The sequence below is a fragment of the Carcharhinus amblyrhynchos genome, chromosome 13 (assembly GCF_965287045.1).
Source record: "Carcharhinus amblyrhynchos chromosome 13, sCarAmb.v2.hapA, whole genome shotgun sequence".
Classification (NCBI taxonomy): Eukaryota; Metazoa; Chordata; class Chondrichthyes; order Carcharhiniformes; family Carcharhinidae; genus Carcharhinus; species Carcharhinus amblyrhynchos.
In genome coordinates, this window is record NC_137336.1 from 20,693,743 (window position 1) to 20,713,001 (window position 19,259).

The 19,259-nt window shown below is 42.8% G+C and overlaps 1 protein-coding gene across 1 annotated transcript in view; it reads right to left on the reverse strand.

Annotated features, from left to right (window-relative positions):
* LOC145351752 (rho GTPase-activating protein 7) overlaps window positions 1–3,658 on the reverse strand; it is a 147,309-nt gene extending 143,651 nt beyond the window's left edge. The window contains exon 1 of the mRNA XM_080201360.1: window positions 3,255–3,658. Within this exon, the coding sequence (XP_080057486.1) occupies window positions 3,255–3,369 (115 nt within the window). The 5' untranslated portion in view covers window positions 3,370–3,658. The remainder of the gene's footprint in view (window positions 1–3,254) is intronic.
* Between the last annotated feature and the right edge of the window lie 15,601 nt (window positions 3,659–19,259).

Genomic DNA, 19,259 nt, shown 5'->3' on the forward strand with positions numbered 1-19,259 from the left:
GGGATGATCAATCCACACTCTCCCCAAGCGGGATTCTAAGCCCGCACTCTCCCCGTGTGGGATTCTGAGCCTACACTCTCCCCGTGCTGGATTCTGGGCCCACAATCTCCCCATGCAGGATTATTAGCCCACACTGTCCTCACGCGCGTTCTGAGCCCACATTCTCCCCTTGCGGGATTCTGAGCCCACACTCTCCCCATGTGGGATTCTGAGCCCATACTCTCCCCGCGCAGGATTATTAGCCCACACTGTCCTCCTGTGGGATTATTAGCCCACACTCTCCCTGTGCAGGATTATTACCCCACACTCTCCCTGCGCAGGATTATTACCCCACACTCTCCCTGCGCAGGATTATTACCCCACACTCTCCCTGCGCAGGATTATTACCCCACACTCTCCCTGCGCAGGATTATTACCCCACACTCTCCCTGCGCAGGATTATTAGCCCACACTGTCCTCATGCGGGATTATTTGCTCACACTATCCCTGTGCGGAATGTGGTCAAAATTCCATCAAATTTGAAAAGCGTGGTTCACTCCAGCGTGAGCATGCTTTCTGATTTTTATTGGCTTTCGTCAATAATATCATCATAGCCGGCGAGAAATGATTTTATTGCATTTTAATAATTTGAAGATGATTCTGTCTCCTCAAAAAATTATCCCCCTCATGGTTTATTCATTCCTCTTGACATGACATCGCATCAGCAAGATTCTTGACAGGGTTTTTAAAATGTAATCCTGCTGAGGGGATCCCCTGACGGGGGTGGGGGGGTGGGGGAGGCAGTAGAGGTAAGTATAGCCCCTGGAAAAAGACATATGGCCAGGCAGTGTCCTTGCCTTGGCAGTGCCTGGTTGGCAATGCCAACCTGTGCCAGGGGACAGTGACAGGGATGGGTCCTCCTTGCTGCTGTCAGACTTTTGAATGGATTTATCTTGCATTAAGTTGATCTTTCTCTACTCTAGCTATGACTGTAACATTATATTCTGCACTCTCTCCTTTCCTTCTCTATGAACGGTATGCTTTGACTATTTCCCACGCAAGAAGCAATACCTTTTACTGTATGTTAATACATGTGACAATAATAAATCAAAGTAAATCGGATCCCAACGCGGGGGGAAATTTTTCATTTATTTGTGGTGGTGTGGGGGAAGGGTGTGCACTAGGGGGGATGGGGATGCTGGAGGGGGTAGGGAAGAGCCATTGATATTTCCATAATGGTGATGAGGGTTGGGGGTCGGATATTTTTTGTTTGGGTCAGGGCGGCCTTTACAAACGGCACCCCAATCTCTGTGCAACCTGTCACGCCAGCTCTAAAAGTGCATTCCCTGCCAGAGCGGTGTTGTAAACCACACCCAGTCATTTCTATTAGTATAAACGGCTCACAATCTGGAGGGAAAACTGGTCTGTGGAGCTGGAGAGCTTCACGCCAGATTTCTGCCTGAGTCTGCCACTGTGAAGGATGTTGTTAAGATGTCTTGGTTTGGACTGCAGCCCAGATATCGATGGTACATTCTATAATTCTCATCACAGATTTGAGTTCGTAATCTACTCTCCCACTTCAGTGCATTACAAAGGGGCTGCCGCAGTTTTGAAGGTGCCATCTTTTGGCCAAGATATTCAACTGTGGCTGAGCTGCTGCTCTGCTGGATGCATAAGAACTATGGCAATATTTAAAGAGGAGTAAGGCTTTATATGTATCACAGTCAGCACTCCTCCACCAACCAACCCCACACATTATCCTGGTGATTCCATTCTTTATCTAATAGTGGTATCCATCTGTGTGCAAGTGAATGCCATGTTTATCTACATTAAAGAACATTGGATAAAGCAAATGGGGAGGAGACACAAGTGGAGCATAACTAACGGCACAGAGCAGGTGGGCTGAATGGCCTGTTTGTGTGCTGTCAATTCTGTCTGAAACTTTATAAGTAATCCGTTAACTGGTTTCGATATTTCCTGCGAACATGGTAAATAAGGTGCTACTTAAATGCAAGCTCTCAAGGTCTTTCTTATATAAACCAGCTCAATTTGTTAATTAAGAAGCAACGTTATTTCATTTCCTGCTGCCCTTCACTTTTCCCCATACCCACTTTATCCTTTCTCTCCTTCTGAAGGCATTGGCTATTGCAGTAAACATTTCATAGGCGCTTCTTTCTGATTGGCACCTTTCACAAGTGGCCAGGTGAGCTCTGGCAGTAAGGGTCAGCAATCCACTTGGCCATGGAGGTCATCAAAGCCAGGTCCGATCCTGTACTCACCTGATGCCCATATATATACTTCCATCAGGTATTGCAGCACACCAAACCACTGCTGATGATCCTAATGCAGAGGCAAATTCTAATGACCCTGATTGAGATCGACTAACTCAGTGCAGTTCATGAAATGAATCTGAGACATTCCTGTTCTGAACTCACTGAATTAGAATAAAATGTCATATGACTGGATGATGCTTTTATTGACTTACATATATTATCAAATACATACAGTATTGACTGTAATACCATCCACGTCAGGTAACAATGCCTAATGGTTAAAAACCTGTAGTCTGACTCAGTCTGTATGGGAGGCAGAAATACAGATCTCTATAACAATTGGAAGCCTAAAAAAAAGAAATTTCAGAATACCTGTCATGGGTAACGGCAACACTTCTGTTCATGGGAGGAGGATGAAGGGGCTTCTTGTGTGTGTATGGGTATGGGAGGTGGCTGGTGGTGGCGGGGGAGGGCTAACTTGGGCTCAGAATTAGTCGTACATTTGAAATCCAACTTGCGAAGGTGAACACGCTTTCATGTGCAGGTGAGCAAACTAAAAAGTTCAGGCTTCACCTCCTCCTTTCCCTCCTTCTTCTGATTGTCGGGATCAGCTGACGTCACGCTCGAACATAAAGATGCAGAAAAGTCACCTGAAGACTGACTGATCGTCGTGAGCCTTCAAGGTTTGACTCACTTACGTCCCAGTGACCATCCCTAGTGCTTAATGACACAAAGCCCAATGGAAGGTTGGTTTGCATGTTATTTTCTCAGGGGAAACTTGAGTTAACAACATATTGAAAGATGCCAATGGCATAGAAATGTAAGGAAGCAGTCACTCCTCAGCCAACATGTTCTCTGAATTTTCTTAATTATTAAGAAGTCTGTGATCTGAGCCTTGGGTAGAATACACTTCAGTCTATATGATCAATATTCCAATTAGGCAGTGAACATGCACCTACAGAGGAATAGATCATTAGAAATGGAATGAGAAGATGCACTGACCTGAAAGCCTTTTCTCTCTTGTATTTTTCCAGATTATATCCCAGGCTTTGTTGGTAGAATCCTTAATGTGTTCACTGAAGGAGCGTCTTAACGGAGATTTGGAATGAAGAGCCATTCCCTGCTTGTCACTCCGCTGAAATCCCCACACAGAGAAAATGTTTCTGTTCCATTAAAGGTCTGGGTGATACAGGGAGAGAGAGAGAGAGAGAGAGAAACTCCACTAAAGACACCACCAGAGACAGAATCTGCAGACCGCAAAAAAAGAGCCAGTTTGGAACAAACAGCCCGGGTCAAACCATTTCCTGATGTGGAAAGAAGTTGTTAGTAATCTGCTGACACCCTTCTCCAGAAACCTCCCCTCAAGTGCCTTGGGGTCAAGCCAGACTGGAAAGGAAACAGCAATCCATTGGGGTGCCCCCTCCTCTGCTCTCACAACTAAACACAGCCTTACAACACAGCTGCCACTTACTATACACTTGCATTTCAAAAGTTGCAGAAGGCAAACATTTCGACAAGTCGGGACTCAATAAGTCTTAGAATAGTTTCAAACAGTTTTTTCATTGAGCATCACATTGACATAGGACAGGAGTTCTGCTTTTTACACAGCTGACCTATTTCAATATTTTTTTTAAAATGCGAAGATGAGTTCATAGTTACCATAATTTCTGGAGTAGAAGTAGCATTATTTTGCCACTGTGACACTGGATGAAAAGAAACATATTCAAGCGCATTCACAATCATGTTACTTTTCAGCTTCAATTTTTTTTTAAGGAGCTGACTTGAAACTCCTAATGTTTGAGCCGGTCTTACTTCTGGGGGCATTGTAAAGTCTGTTGCATAAATGACACTGCCAGGATTCTCTGGCCGTTCACACCGGTGGGATTCTCTGGTCCCGCCACAGGCAGCACACTCCTAACCGTGGGTTTCCCGCTAGCAATGTGACCAGAGAATTCCGCCACTGCCAGGTAATGTGCCACCACCCGCCTGCGGGAAACACGCAGCTGAGAGGGCAGAGGATCTTGCTCCTGATCTTTAAAAGAAAGACATGCATTGTTACAGCACTTTTCATGGCCTCAGGATGCCCAAAAACACGTAACAGCCAATTAAGTGCTTTTGAACTGTAGTCAATGTAATTTGAGAAATGCGCCAGTCAAATTGTGCGCAGAAAGCTCCCACCAGAAACAACGAAATAGTGATCTGATATCTCGTTTTAGTTATGTTAGTTGACAAGTAAATATTGGTCAAGGTATGATAAGAATTCTGCGAGTCATTTTTAAAACACTGGGATAGCTTGCATCCAGTTGAGAGGACAAGCAGGTGCCTCAATCTAACACATCCAAATAATGGCATCTCTGACAGTGCAGCTTTACTGCTGTACTGCACTGGGCTGTCAGATCAGATTTTGTGCTCAGGGCACTGAACAGGGCTTTGACCCCTGACTTATGAAGCTTTGTGTCTTCTAAATAAGAGTGTGACCTATATAGGTTCTACAAAGCTGACAACTGCACAAGAACAAGTTCCCCCAGAAAACGTCCACATGATACCATCCTGATTTGGGTAAAGTAAAAACAGAACTCAATGCCACATGATTCACAAGATGTGAAAGAAAAAAACTCCTCAGAACACATTGGAAGGAAGGCTATTGATACCTGATCAACACCATAAAGCTCACATTAAAGGGAGACCATTCTACCAACAAATCATAACTAAATTCCCTCCTCATAAAGAAAATAGTGTGACTAATCTGCTTCACATTTGCACTGTGCTCTGGAAAGAGTGACAAGCCAAACAGATTCCTGGCCTTTGCTTTGGAGTGCCAATGGATAAGTAAGACTATCCTGCCAATAGACACACACTACGGGTCAGATTAATGTGGGCTCAGGATACTCAACACTTGGATGAGTTCAGGATACTGACCCCATGTCCATGCTGCATCGCTCCTGCATTGTCTGCAAATGGCCTAATTGACCACAAAGCAGGCTCGCTGCCGAATTAAAGGTGCTGAGTGCCTCCATTTGATGGGAGCTGCCCATAGAGTGTGAGCTGCAAAGGCAGATGGCAGCCATTTTGGATGCTGCTGCTACCTTGCTGATCCAAATAAACATTTCATGGAAAGGCCACCGAGCTGGAACAAGGCAGCAATGCACAACTGGGTAAAGACCAGCACTCATGCCATTGCTTATTGACCCCACAGGTTGGTTTCAAAGGAAACTCCACAGAAATTTATTTGGGCCCATGGTGAACCCAACAGCAGTGCACTGGCTCATTCAGGCTCACTGGGAAAAAATAATTGCATTTGTGAATGGACAAACATTTTATGGAAGTTAAGGAGCTTTTGCTCGGTGACTGCACATTTCCCCAATCCTCCTCTCCACATACCCTTTCAAATTTGCAATCTGTTCCAGAGGCGTTGGGATCCTGAGATGACCCTCTGTGACCGTGGTTGTCAAAGCCCAACCGCACCAGGTCCCATATGTGATTCAAAGGCAGTATATCATAAATTCATGAGATTTTGTAAGAGGATGTACACAAATCCTCAGAGTCAACACAAATTTGCCGAATGCGGAGAGAAAGCAAAGCTTGATAACGTATTCCATGCAGTGTGAGTCAAGCAGAGTGATCATGTCTTGGCCAAATAAGTGCTTCAGAGGATTGTATAAAATCCTAGCCACCAATTCCCATCTGCTGGAAGTGCTCGTTCCCTGGGTGTCAAGTGTCTAAGACTCCTCCTTGAAAGTGTTATGCAATCTATAGTCAGTCTCTGGTGTATAATACTGGCATTGATGCCCACTCTCAGGTTCTCGTAACATTGACACATGTTTATCAGAATTTAGTATATCTCAGTGATATGGTTTGGAGGAGGGAACTGAAGGCACTGTTGCTAAGTTTGCATATGATACAAAGATATGTAGAGGGACAAGTCATATTGAGGAAGCAGGGGCCTGCAGAAGGACCTGGACAGGTTAGGAGAGTGGGCAAAGAAGTGGCAGATGGAATACAATGTGGAAAAGTGTAAGGTTAATGCGCTTTGGAAGGAGGAATGGAGGCATAGACTATTTTCTAAATGGGAAAATGCTTAGGAAATCAGAAACACAAAGGGACTTGGGAGACATTATTCAAGATTCTCTTAAGGTTAATGTGTAGGTTCAGTTGGCAGTTAGGAAGGCAAATGCAATGTTAGCATTCATGGCGAGAGGACTAGAATACAAGAGCCAGGATGTACATGTGAGGCTGCATAAGGCTCTGGTCAGACCCAGTTTGGAGTATTGTGAGCAGTTTTGGACCCCATATCGAAGGAAAGATATGCTGGCTTTGGAAAGGTTCCAAAGATCATTCACAAGAATGATCCCTGGAATGAAGAACTTGTATGAGGAATGGTTGCAGACTGTGCACCTTGGAGTTTAGAAGGATGAGGGGGGATCTTATTGAAACTTACAGGATACTGCATGGTCTCGATAGAGTGGACGTGAAGAGGACGTTTCCACTAGTCGGAAAAACTAGAACCAGAGGGCACAAACTCAGGCTAAAGGGATGATCCTTTAAAACAGAGATGAGGAGGAATTTCTTCAGCCAAAGACTGGTGAATCTGTTGGACTCTTTGCTGCAGAAGGCTTTGGAGGCCAGGATCATTGAGTGTCTTTAAGACAGAGATAGATAGGTTCTTGATTGATCAGGGGATCCGAGGTTATGGAGAAAAGGCAGGAGAATGGGGATGAGAACAAAAATCAGCCATGATTGAATGGCGGAGCAGATTCGATGGGCTGAGTGGCCTAATTTCGCTCTTATGATCTTATGGTTTTATATTTTGAGGCCTGATACCATCTAACTTACTTGCATTATTTTTCTTCAATCTAGGTTTCATCCATTAGAATTCTAGCAGAGAATCTATAATTCAGGCAGGTTCTTCTTGTTTTCATTCTAGTCAGCCTCATGCTCTGAGATCAATGGACGAGGAGCCAACATCATTCGAGGATCAATGTGTTGCATGGTGCTAGCTGACAGGTGGGATTCCAATGAAGGAAGGTAGCCATCTTGACTTGGTGTTGTGAAGAGGGCATTAATTGCAGCTCAGATTGGAATGTAGGAAATAAGTAGAATAAATAAGGAAAGCTGCTCAGCCTGTTGTTGTGTACTTCTAGTTGATCAGTTACAGATGGAATTTTTTGACAGGACTGGGAGAAGATTGTCCTTTCACTCACTGTGACTCACTGGGATATGATCATATCCAAAAGATGAGAGAGAAAAAATAGGAAACTGAGAAATACACTGACTAAAAGCATGAATTACTCACTGATTTAAATAATACAAAATGGAGCTGTTCGCTTGATTCATGTCCTGCCATTGGGCTTAACCCCCTCCACGACCAGCACATTAGCTGCAGTATAAATGATCTACAGGATGCCCTCCAGTAAATCGCTATGGTGTGCAGATAGTACATCCATCCCTTGCAATCTCTACCATCAAGAAGGGCAAGGACAACCACATTGTGGGAAACCATCATTTCCATGTTTCCATGTTGAACTCCTGGGTGCGGGAAATTCAGGTAACTGGATGAATACCACAAGACATAAAATATCTCCGCTCATGTTAATTTAATTCCTACATATTGCCATTTTCCTGGCTCCTGTCACAGGCCAAGAGAGTTTGGATATCCACTGGGCTTATTGCTGGATGATTTATATGATCAGCGACGGATAATTCAGGTAATCCAGAACACAAGCGAATTCCCTTTGGAATTTCGGCCTCCTAGTTTGTATTTTTTGTGACATTGATTGAAGGAGGAGGAAGGTTGGCCAGGATAACTCCTTGTTCTTTTTCAAATCATGGCACAGGGCAGCATGACAAGAATGTATTCAGATTCAGTGAGGGTGATCTTAACCAGAATTTGACAAAGTGTCAGTGTCTGACTGAAAACCGGTGTGTTCCTCTCCAGAAAAAAAAAAGATCGTTTTCTCTCCAGATCTTCCGACATCTCATCAAAAAAAACCACAGGTGGGCATGTTTCATACTTTCATGTAGAGGGGCAGAGCCTAAACATGCCAATGGTGGTCAACATGATGGTAAACTTACCTTTGTAGGACAGAGTCCAATCATCAATCGTTGTAGTGAAAATACATTTACTTACAATATTGCATCATCTAACTACTGAAACTGGAAAAACATTTATTTTGTATTTCAAAGCCAATCAGTGAAAGAATTTCAGAATCAAATGGCTACTTTTTTTCTTAATTTGGGACTGGGGATTTCCCCATGTTTCATGACTCCTCTAAGATGCTGTGAGCTATGTCTCCTACCAAAATGTACCTGACTCCATGAAAGTTGTGGGGCTCCAAAACTCCCAACTCCACATTGGAATTAGCAAGGTTGGTATTGCTGAGTGCTAGCTCATCAAATGCCAGGAACTCTGCAGCGAATAACTCACCTCCTGACTCCCCAAACTTGCCCATTATCTACAAGGCACAAGTCAGGAGTCTGATGGAATACTCTCCACTTGCCTTGGATGAATGCAACTCCAACCATACTCAAGAAGCTAACCATCATCCAAGTGAAAGCAGCCCACTTGATTGGCAAACCTTCCACAAACATTCACTCGCTCCACCACTGACAAATAGTGGCAACAAATGTGTACAACACACTGCAGAAACTCACCAAGGTTCCTTAGACAGCACCTTCCAAACCCACAACCACAACCATGTGGAAGGACAAGAGTAGCAGAAACCTAGAACACTTGAAGTTCCCTCCGGGCCACTCACCATCCTGACTTGGAATTAGAGCGTTGTTGCGTCTTTGTCACTGGGTCAAATCCTGGAATTGTCTCCATAACAGCACTGAGGTGCACCTACACTCAGAAACTGCAGTGGTTCACAAGAAGATGGCTCACCGTCACATTCTCCAGGGCAACTAAGGATGGGCAATAATAAAGCTGTTCTAGCCAGTGACACCCACATCCCATAAAATGAATGAAAAATATATGCTTTTGATTTGATTTGATTTATTATTATCACATGTATTAACACATAGTGAAAAGTATTGTTTCTTGTGCTCTATGCAGACAAAACATTGCGTTCATAGAGAAGGAAACGAGAAAGTGCAGAATGCAGTGTTACAGTTATGGCTAGGGTGTAGAGAAAGAACAATTTAATGCAAGGTAGGTCCATTCAAAAGTCTGACAGCAGCAGGGAAGAAGCTGTCTTGAGTCGGTTGGTACTGATCTCAGGCTTTTGTATCCTTTTCTCAAAGGAAGAAGGTAGAAGAGAGAATGTCTGGAGTGAGTGGGGTCCTTAATTATGCTGGCTGCTTTGCTGAGTCAGCAGGAAGTGTAGAACAGTCAACAAATGGGAGACTGGTTTGCGTGATGGATTGGGCTACATTCACGACCTTTTGTAGATCCTTGTGGTCTTGCGCAGAGCAGGAGCCATACCAAGCTACGATACAACCTGGAAGAATGCTTTCCTTGGTGCATCTGTAAAAGTTGGTGAGAGTTGTACTTGACATGCCAAATCTCCTTAGTCTTCTGAGAAAGTAGAGTCATTGGTGAGCTTTCTTAACTATAGTGTCAGCATTACTATTGTAGTCAAAATGTGGACAGGAGACGCTGAACCAGGCCCATTCCATTCTTTTTAAATCTGCACACATCTGTTCCAACATGGACAGAGGCGTGAAAATCCAGGCCTGAAACAGGCCTAAACACTTTTGTTGCTTATATACTTTTTGTGATAGTGAAGATATACAATCAAAGATCCTTTAATCAGTTCGCTGAGTAGCACAAATAACATGCAAAAGCATTATGGAGCTGGGGCCTGCAGATCAACCATTTTGCAATCTGATCACTGGTAGCAGGATCTCAGATACAGTTGATTTTATGGTTTATTTTCCTTTCCATGCCCATCTAAAGCAGTCTGTTCATGTAAGATGCTGTGCTACTTGAAAATATGGCACACTGCTGATTAGTGTTGCAAACACAGTAAAGTAGGAGAAACAAGGCCTGCCTGTTTTCCCTCAACATGACAACTGAATATCTCTCCAATAGATTACGGTAAGACATACACAAAAAAATATCTGAACACATGTCTGCCTTTCCTCTTCGTAGACAGATTTACTGACAGTGAAAATGTAAAGTGTTTTTTACCTTAGATCACAGCCTCGTCCAGACCAACATAACTTTTGCTTTGTCGAAATAAAACAATTAAAGTTGCAAGATTGGATAACTATCTGGGTAAAACAATGCAGAAACCCTATATACATTATTCACCAAAATAGTTGCATGAGGAAATTAAATAAAGTGCATGAAATATTGAAAATTTGTTTTCTGCAAAAAAAATCATTTTTGTCTCTTGATGTTTCACTTTGTCATGCATCATATGCTGGAGGAGTAGCTGACACAACAGGTCTCTATCAATGTTAATTTTCAGGCAGACATGAAAGGATGTTAATGGCAACACTGGGTGACTTAAGCGCAGATTCAACCTTGCAGATGCTGCCATGTTTCCTCCAAAGTAGTTAATTGGTTGTGAAGTGCATTAGGACATCCTGAAGTCATGAATGGTGCTATCAGAAATAGGGGTCCTTTCTTTTCTTTTGTTCCTTTCGGAGAAACAGAAATGTCCACTCTACAACCACTGAGCAGCTATTGTAGATTCTTCATTGCAGATCCAATTCTACCTCCCGGTGACACCTCAACAACAATGACAGATTACACTCAGATGGAAATGGAGGAAATAGGAATCAAAGGTTGGCGGGAGGTGAACATTGGGTTCCCATCAACGAAAAGATAGGTCAGGCCAGGTCAAGGTACGTTGCCTCAAACAGGAAAGACAGGACAATAAATTCAGAGCTCCCTGGATGACAACAAAGATATAAACTAAGATAAGGAAGAAAAAATATGTTTATGACAGATGCCAGGTAGAAAATACAATTGGGAAGCAGGCTGAATGGAGAAGGTTCAGAGGGACGATGAAAAGCAAATAAAAGAAGCAAAGAGGGAATATGAAAAGAAACTGCCAGCTAATGTAAAAGAAAAAGCCAAATTCTTCGATAGCTATATGCATTTGGACAAGTGTGAGGTTATTCACTTTGGAAGCAAAAACAAGAAGACAAATTACTACCTAAATGGCTGAAAATTGGGAGAGGGAAATGTGCAGTGGGGCCTGGGTGTCCTTGTGCACCAGTCGCTGAAGTAAGCATGCAGCTGCAGCAGGCGGTAATGGAGGCAAATAATATGTTGGCCTTCATTGCGAGAGGTTTCGAGTGCAGGAGCAGGGATGTGTTGTTGCAATTGTACAGGGCCTTGGTGAAGCCACACCTCGAGTATTGTGTCCAATTTTGGTCTCCTTTTCTCAGCAAGGAAGTTCTTGCTCTCAAGGGAGTGCAGCAAAGATTTACCAGACTGATTCCGGGGTGGCAGGACTGATGTAAGAGGAGAGATTGATTAGGTTAGGACTATTTTCACTGGAGTTCAGACGAATGTGGGGGGTGGGGAGAATCTCATAGAGACTTATAAAATTCTAACAGGTCTAGACAGGATCAAAGCAGGGAGGATGTTCCTGATGGTGGGGAGTATCCAGAACCAGGGATCACCATTTGAAGATTCAGGTTAGACCATTTAGGACAGAGGTGAGGAGACATTTCTTCACCCAAAGAGTGGTGAGCCTGTAGAATTTATTGCCACAGGAAGTAGTTGATGCCAAAATATTGAATGCACTCAAGAAGTGGCTCGATATAGCAACTGGGGCAAATGGGATCAAAGGCCGTGGGGAGAAAGCAGCATTAGGCTACTGAGTTGGATGATCAGCCATGATTATGATGAATGGAGGAGCAGGTTCGTAGGGCCAAATGGCCTCCTCCTGCTCCTATCTTCTATGTTTCTATAAATAGTACAAGGGTGGAAAAGTGCAGTGTAGGGCCCACTAGGGATCGCAAAGGGGATTTATATATAAAGACAGGGGGAATAGCTGAGATGTTAAATAAATGTGTTGCATCTGTTTTATCATGCCATGAAAAAGAAGGTAATTCAAACACTAGTAGGGTTTTAAATTGATGGGAAAGAGCTATTAGATAGGCTATTTGTACTTAAAATTGATAAGACACCTGGGCCGGATGAGATAGATCCAAAGATACTGAGGGAAATGAGAGAGGAACTGACCATAATTGTTTTGGTCTTCCTTAAACTCCAGAAATAACAGAGGACTGGAGAATTGCAAATGTTACACTCTTGTTCAAAAAAGGCATGAAGAGAATTCTAGTACATGCCAGTCAGTTTAGATTCAGTGGTGGACAAACTTCTAAAAACAATGGCCGTGATTCTCCCAAAAGCACTGAATTGGTGGGAAAACTGTTTTAGATCCCCACTGTTTGGTCAGTTCAGCTTCTCTCCAGAATCTCCCCACTCCGCGCACTACAGAGGTCCCAGTTGTGAATCTTATTAAAAACCCAGGAGTGAGGTTGGGGGTGGGGGTTGGGGGTTGGGGGTTTGGGGGGGTGGGGGGGACCGTTCATGCCTGACTTTGACAGTTCTGGAACTCTACGCATGCGCAGTGGGTTCGAATTGTCAGTCTCCCCATTTGCTGGCCAGCCTGATCACTGGCTAGCCTGGGACCACCCACAGTGCTGCCCCTCCAGCACCCCCCATGGCCCGATTGCAGCCCCCCCAGAGTGATTCCCGATGGGCAATGCCAAGGTGATGCTGGGCATGGGCACTTTGCCCCTTGGGCAGTCCAAGGGGACACAAGCTGGCATTGCTAGGGTGCCCATGCCCAGAAGGAACCAACCCCACCACCCCCCCCCCCCACCACCACCGCCCATCCCTCTGGGGGGCCCCGATTGCCTCCCCTTCATTCCAGCGGGATCTCCCACTAGTTCCCTGAACGTGGGGAGCTAGTCTGAACCCTGCCAGAACGAAGTACTCCTGGTGGGGTGGGAGATTCAATCGGGACTGGTGAGTCCCTGATAATTACATTGAAAACATATTTAAAATACATTTAAAACAGATTCAAATGACTCAACTGTCTTCCCACTGATTTCCAGTGTGGTCTGACCAGAGACTGTTTGCCGGTTCTGGGAGATGAGCGTGCGTTCCCGGCTCATGCACAAATCCCTGAACAAAGTCGATGACGTGCATCTCCCACTTGGACCGGTCAGAGAAGTTGTGGGTCTGGGTGGGAGTATCGTGGCCAATAATTCAGAATCAAATGAATAGTCACATAGCCAAATGTGGGTTAATTAAGGAAAACCAGCATGGATTTCTGAGGGGAAAATCATGTTATCTAAAGGGTTGAAGTTCTTTGAAGACATAACAGAGAGGATTAATGAGGGTAATACTCTTTATGTGGTGTACATGGACTTCCAAAAGACATTTGATACAGTGTTACACAATAGACTTGTGAAAAACAGGGAATAAAAAGGGAAGTAACAACGTGGGTACAAAATTGGCTGAGTGACAGCAAACAATGAGAAGTGGTTAATGGACTTTTTTCAGGCTGGAGGAAGGATTTGGTGGTTCCCCCGGAATCAGTGTGGGGCCCATGCTTTATCTGATATATATTGGTGCCCTACAACTTGGCTTACAGGGTAACATTTCAAAAATTTCTGATGATACAAAACTTGGAAGCAATGTGAACTATGAGGAGAACAACAGAAGGACATTAACAATTTGGAATGGGCGAGCAAGTGGCAGATGAAGTTTAATGCAGAGAAATATGAATTGATTCATTTTATTAGAGAGGGCATACAAAAACAATATAAAATAAACAGTACAACTCTATAGATGTGCAACTGCAGAGGAACCTTATTTTATGTGTATACAAATCAGTGAAGATGGCAGAGTATGTTTAAAAAGCATACAGTACCCTGGGCTTTATTAATAGCACACAGAGTACAAAAACAAGGAGGTTGTGTTGAACTTGTGTAAGACACCATTTTAGCTTCAACCAGAGGATTACAGCCAGTTCTGAGTGACACAGTTTCGGAAGGATGTGAAAGCATTGGAGAGATTGGAGAATGTACAGTAAAGAGCAAGATTGTGATCAAAACCGAACTGTTTCACCAATATCCTGTAAAGAAGGAAATCTGCCGTCCTTTGCTAGTCTGGCCTACCTGTGACTCCAGACTCAGAGCAATGTGGTTGACTCTTAAATAACCTAACACTCAGTTCAAGGGCAATTAGAGATGGGCAATAAATGCTGACCCAGCTAGTGACACCCACATCCCTGGAATGAATTAGGCAAATTTTCCTTTGAAATTTTACCTTGTTATGTCTTTTTTGTCTGTAGTTTTGTTTTCAACTATTTGGCTACATTTTCTCCCCTGATTCCATCTACACTTGGGATTAACAGAGGTGTGGTTCTGGGAGAAAAAGAAAATTCTTCCTCTACACTACTCGTGTTACACTTAGCTTCAGTATAGTACTGCTTAGTTCATGGATTCTTCATTCAGGTTACCATGAAGTGTAGCTTCATGCCAAGCACTGGGCCTTCTTTTTAAAGCTAAAATGTTTCATGTGTTTTGTGTAAATCTGAATAGTAGCAATTGCAACAGTGGCATTTAATCTGCTTAAGTAAATTACTGGAAATATTTACAATGTAAAAGGAAAATAAGAGTGGACTAATAATGCTCTTGATATATTTCCATGCTTCTTCTCAATGACCAGCTAATAAAATTGCCAAGGTAGGGATGGCATTTGTAGCATGAGTAGAATTAAAAATCAGATCAATGTGCAATAAATAGTTTATAAATATCTTGACACAAATTAGCAATTACAAACTATGACAGAGTGAGAAAGTTGTCCCTGCTCCTTAAATGTCCATTATAGAAACAATTAAATGAAATGAACGCATAATATATTTGCAAATTGCTTTTCTAAATGGGTTACTTGATGAAGAATTGAGACATTCAACAAAAGAAATGACACTTTGCATTCATATATTGATCTGGCAGCCAACATAAATGAATAAGACACTAGGCAGTTGCAGAAAGATTAGGATAGGTGCCAGAAAACAGCCAAAAAGGATATTTGAAAGTGAGAAAGACGGTAACAAGCAGAAAGCGTGTGGCAGAATATTGCAGGGAGATTGGCTGGAATGATTGAAGGTTCCATCATTATTGGGCAAGCTGGGTTGAAGGAGCAGCCATAAGGGCCAGACAGCTGAAATTTTTCGGCTGGGATGTACATCTTCAAGGAATTGCAAAAAGGTGGAATTTGTAAATGAGGGCAACAAAATTGGGCCAATTTTTGGTACTATTTTGGGGCAGGAATTGGGGTAGCAACAAATAAAAAATGTGAAGCATTTTTACTGCCCTATTCTTGTGGACATCAAGCACACTTCCACCTTGGTGGGGTCTTTGAAATATGTGACTCTGGTGCCTGCTGAAAACAAATGGACAGCTCCTTAGCCCATGCAAATTGGAACACTGGTACATTCACTGACATTTGTGACAAGGGGTCCAACAGAGAGCCATTAAAGGGACCTTACAGACTGTACCTGCCTACCCCCATCCCATCCTTGGGATATGGGGGCTGAGGGTGGGCAAGGAATTGCTGACACCAGTAGTAGCCTGTAAAGGAATTCTCCAGTTGTTTGATGGCAGATTGATATCGAAGGTATAATCATGGTGCCTGTCAATCCCAAACTAATTAGAAAAAAAACTTGTATTTCTATTGCTCCTCTCACAACCATCAGGCGTCTCAAAACATTTAATGGCCAACTTTTGAAATGTTGTCTTTATTGTAACATAGCCAATGTGTGTACAGCAAATAGCTGCCAACAGTGATGTTATAATAACCAATCTGTCTTTGTGATGTTAATTAAGGAAAAAATGTTGCCAGGAAAACGTCCCTACTTTTCTTTAAATTGGTGCCTTTTGTGTCTAGTTGATATGGCAAAGGGAGACCTTGCTTTAACATCCCATCTGAAAGACAGTACCTCTGACAGTGCAGCACTCCCATACAGCATTTGAGTTTCAGCCTTAATGTTTGTGCTCAATTTCTGGAGTGGGACTTAAGCCTCCGTGTGTCAGGGTTACTGACTGAGTCATGCTCCAATGTGTTCTGTTGCTGACCACACAAGTCCTGGCAGGGTCAATGCTTGACATCACTGATGAATGTGACCTTGGCGTAACTGCAGCCTATGGACCTCTGGTGGCTCGCCCTCTGCAATAGTTCTGAAAGAATGATACTTGAGTGAGTTAATGGATGAGTAAAAGGTTTCTGGGGAACTGTACTCCAATACAAAACTGTACCTTTAAGCAAGAATGTGCAAAAATATCATCACTTCAAAGAAACGGAAACAGCATGTTATCTTAGTACATGAGTTTGATTATGGAGAGAGTTTACAGCTTTTGGAGCTGTAAACTCTCCATGAGACAGATTATTTAATCTACAATGTCGCTATTTTTCCTTAAAATGATGGATCTTTCTCCTCTCCAACCAGCTAACGCAAATGATTGTGCGAATCAGAAAAGTGCTGAGATTCTGTAGAAATGGGCCAGAGCCGTTGCTGCAGACTGTCAGATTGACAACTTTATTCACATTTGTGTTTGCTGTTATTAAAGGAATATGTGGTTATGAAACCTAGGTGTTGGGGCAAGGAGTTGGACTGATTTGTTCTGAAACCATCCTTCCAGTCAAGCTCTCAGTATTTTACTTTTTGTTTTATTGTTTTCATGACTTCATCACACTGTTGCTGTATTGCTCTTGCACGACCTGACAGGATTAATAAATTGCTGTGCAGTGTTATAGCTCACCCGGGGTGAAGCGTATCTTGGCATGTGAATGAAGCAGAGAAAAGAGATCAATGTTGTCAACGTGAAGATTCAGGTATAGAATATGGAAATCTGAAGCATCACATATTCACTCAGTAGCACGATATAGTTAAACTGTGATCATCATTTGTGACTATTCTTTAAATGACCAGATACTGAGAGGTCATTTTAATTGTAGAGAGAATGATTTCTGCTGATTGTCCTCCTTAAAAATCAGTGCTAGCGTGCAAAACCTAGCATTCGCATTGTTAAAAATAAGTTTGTGAGACATAGTAATTGCTCTGCTGCACCCTACATAGTTTCCTGGTTGACATTTGACAAACGAAAAATGCCAGTTCAAGGTTGGTCATAGGAGGAGCTTCCTTGCTACAAACTTCTAAGTTATCTCTCCAATCAACTGCTTCCAGGAGAAGAAACATGAATGGATGGCCATACAATTTTATTCATGTTATATACATAACTCTTAGGCTTTTTTTCTACTTTGAAGTTCAGTACTCGTTCCACTGATGAAAGCAGTTAAAATGGGAATTCATTACACTTTTTTGTATTTGGGGGTATGCAGGGCAATTTTTGAGGCAATGTTTAGAAATCTAAAGTAAAAGAGGAGGTTGGATTTGGACTTGAGCCATCATCTGTACATCTCTGCAGAGTTAAGATATTGTAGTTAATTAGTAATTTAAGGAAACATTTCAAGATAAGCCTTATCTTTAAGTATTTTTGCATGTGATAGTCCCTACCCATAATTTAAAATTGCCTTACCATGCAGTCCCCAAGCAAGCAAACTCCATTTTTGTATCCTGTCTGAGAGAGTATATCTGGCTTCACTTCTCAGAACCTCCTCACATATCTATGGAAATCTGGAATTCTTTACATATATTTTGGACCTTGGGAACAATACAGAATTGGCAACCTAAATACATGTCAAAATTGAAGGAAAATCTAAACTTATAAACAATCTATGGTGGCACAATGGTTAGCACTGCTGCCTCACAGTACCAGGGACTCAGGTTTGATTCCGGCCTATCATTATTGTCTGTGTGGAGTTTGCAAGTTCTTCCCGTGTCTGCTTGGATTTCCTCTGGGCCCTCTGGCTTCCTCCCACAGTCCAAAGATGTGCAGGTTAGGTGGACTAGTCTGATAAATATATGAGGTAAACACAGTAAGAAGTCTGACAACACCGGATTTAAGTCCAGGTGTTGTCAGACTTCTTATTGTGTTTACCCCAGCCCAATGCCGGCATCTCCACATCATGAAATATATGAGGTTGCAGGGATAGGGCCTACATAGGAGCTCTGTCGAAGAGTTGGTGCAGATTCGGTGGGCTGAATGGATTCCTTCTGCACTGTAGAGATTCAATGATTCTATGAAAGAAAAAAACCTAAATTAGAAAGTGTTGGAAGGGAGTGAGGTTGGATAGGTTCATTGCAATGCCGAACCCTTGATTAGGAAATTCCTTCATGTAGTGAGCCATTGAACTACCCATGTAGACGTTGAATAGCTTGTCTATGGTGACCCCAGCTATAGCATTTGTAGTGTCAAGTTTGGCCTCAGTGTCCCTAGACTGAGTGGGATGAAAACTGGTAGAGTTCTGATTCTCAACCATTAGCCAGAAGCCCCCTCTGTAAGTAGCTTCGGGAAAAAAAAACATGCATTCCTAGATTTAATGAGTAAGGACGTAGATGAGGATGTCTTCGTAGAGTTGACTGAGGAGAACTTTCTGAGAGAGGATATTATTATAATGCGTGGCTTCACCTCTCATTATTTAAACTTTATTTATTTAGACTTTCAGAAGGCTTTTGACAAGTTCTCACGTATCAGACTACTATGTAAATTTAAAGCACATGGGATTGCAAGTAATGCCTTGAGACGGATAGAAAGCTGATTAGCAGATAGAAAGCACAGACTTGGCACAAATGGGTCTTTTTCTGATTGGCAGTCGGTGACTACTGGGGTTCTGCAGGGATCTGTGCTAGATCCCTACTGTTCACAGTATATATTAATGATTTGGAAGAGGGAACTAAATGTTTTATCTCCAAGTTTGCAGATGATACGAAGTTGGAAAGGTGAGCTGTGAGGAGGATGCAGAGATGCTTCAGCATGATTTGAACAGGCTGAGTGTGTGGGAATCTGCATGATAGATGAAGTATAATGTGGATAAATGTGAGGTTATCCACTTTGTTAGCAATAATAGGAAGATAGATTATTACTTGAATAGGTGTAAATTGAAAGAAGTGGATTCTCAGTGAGACG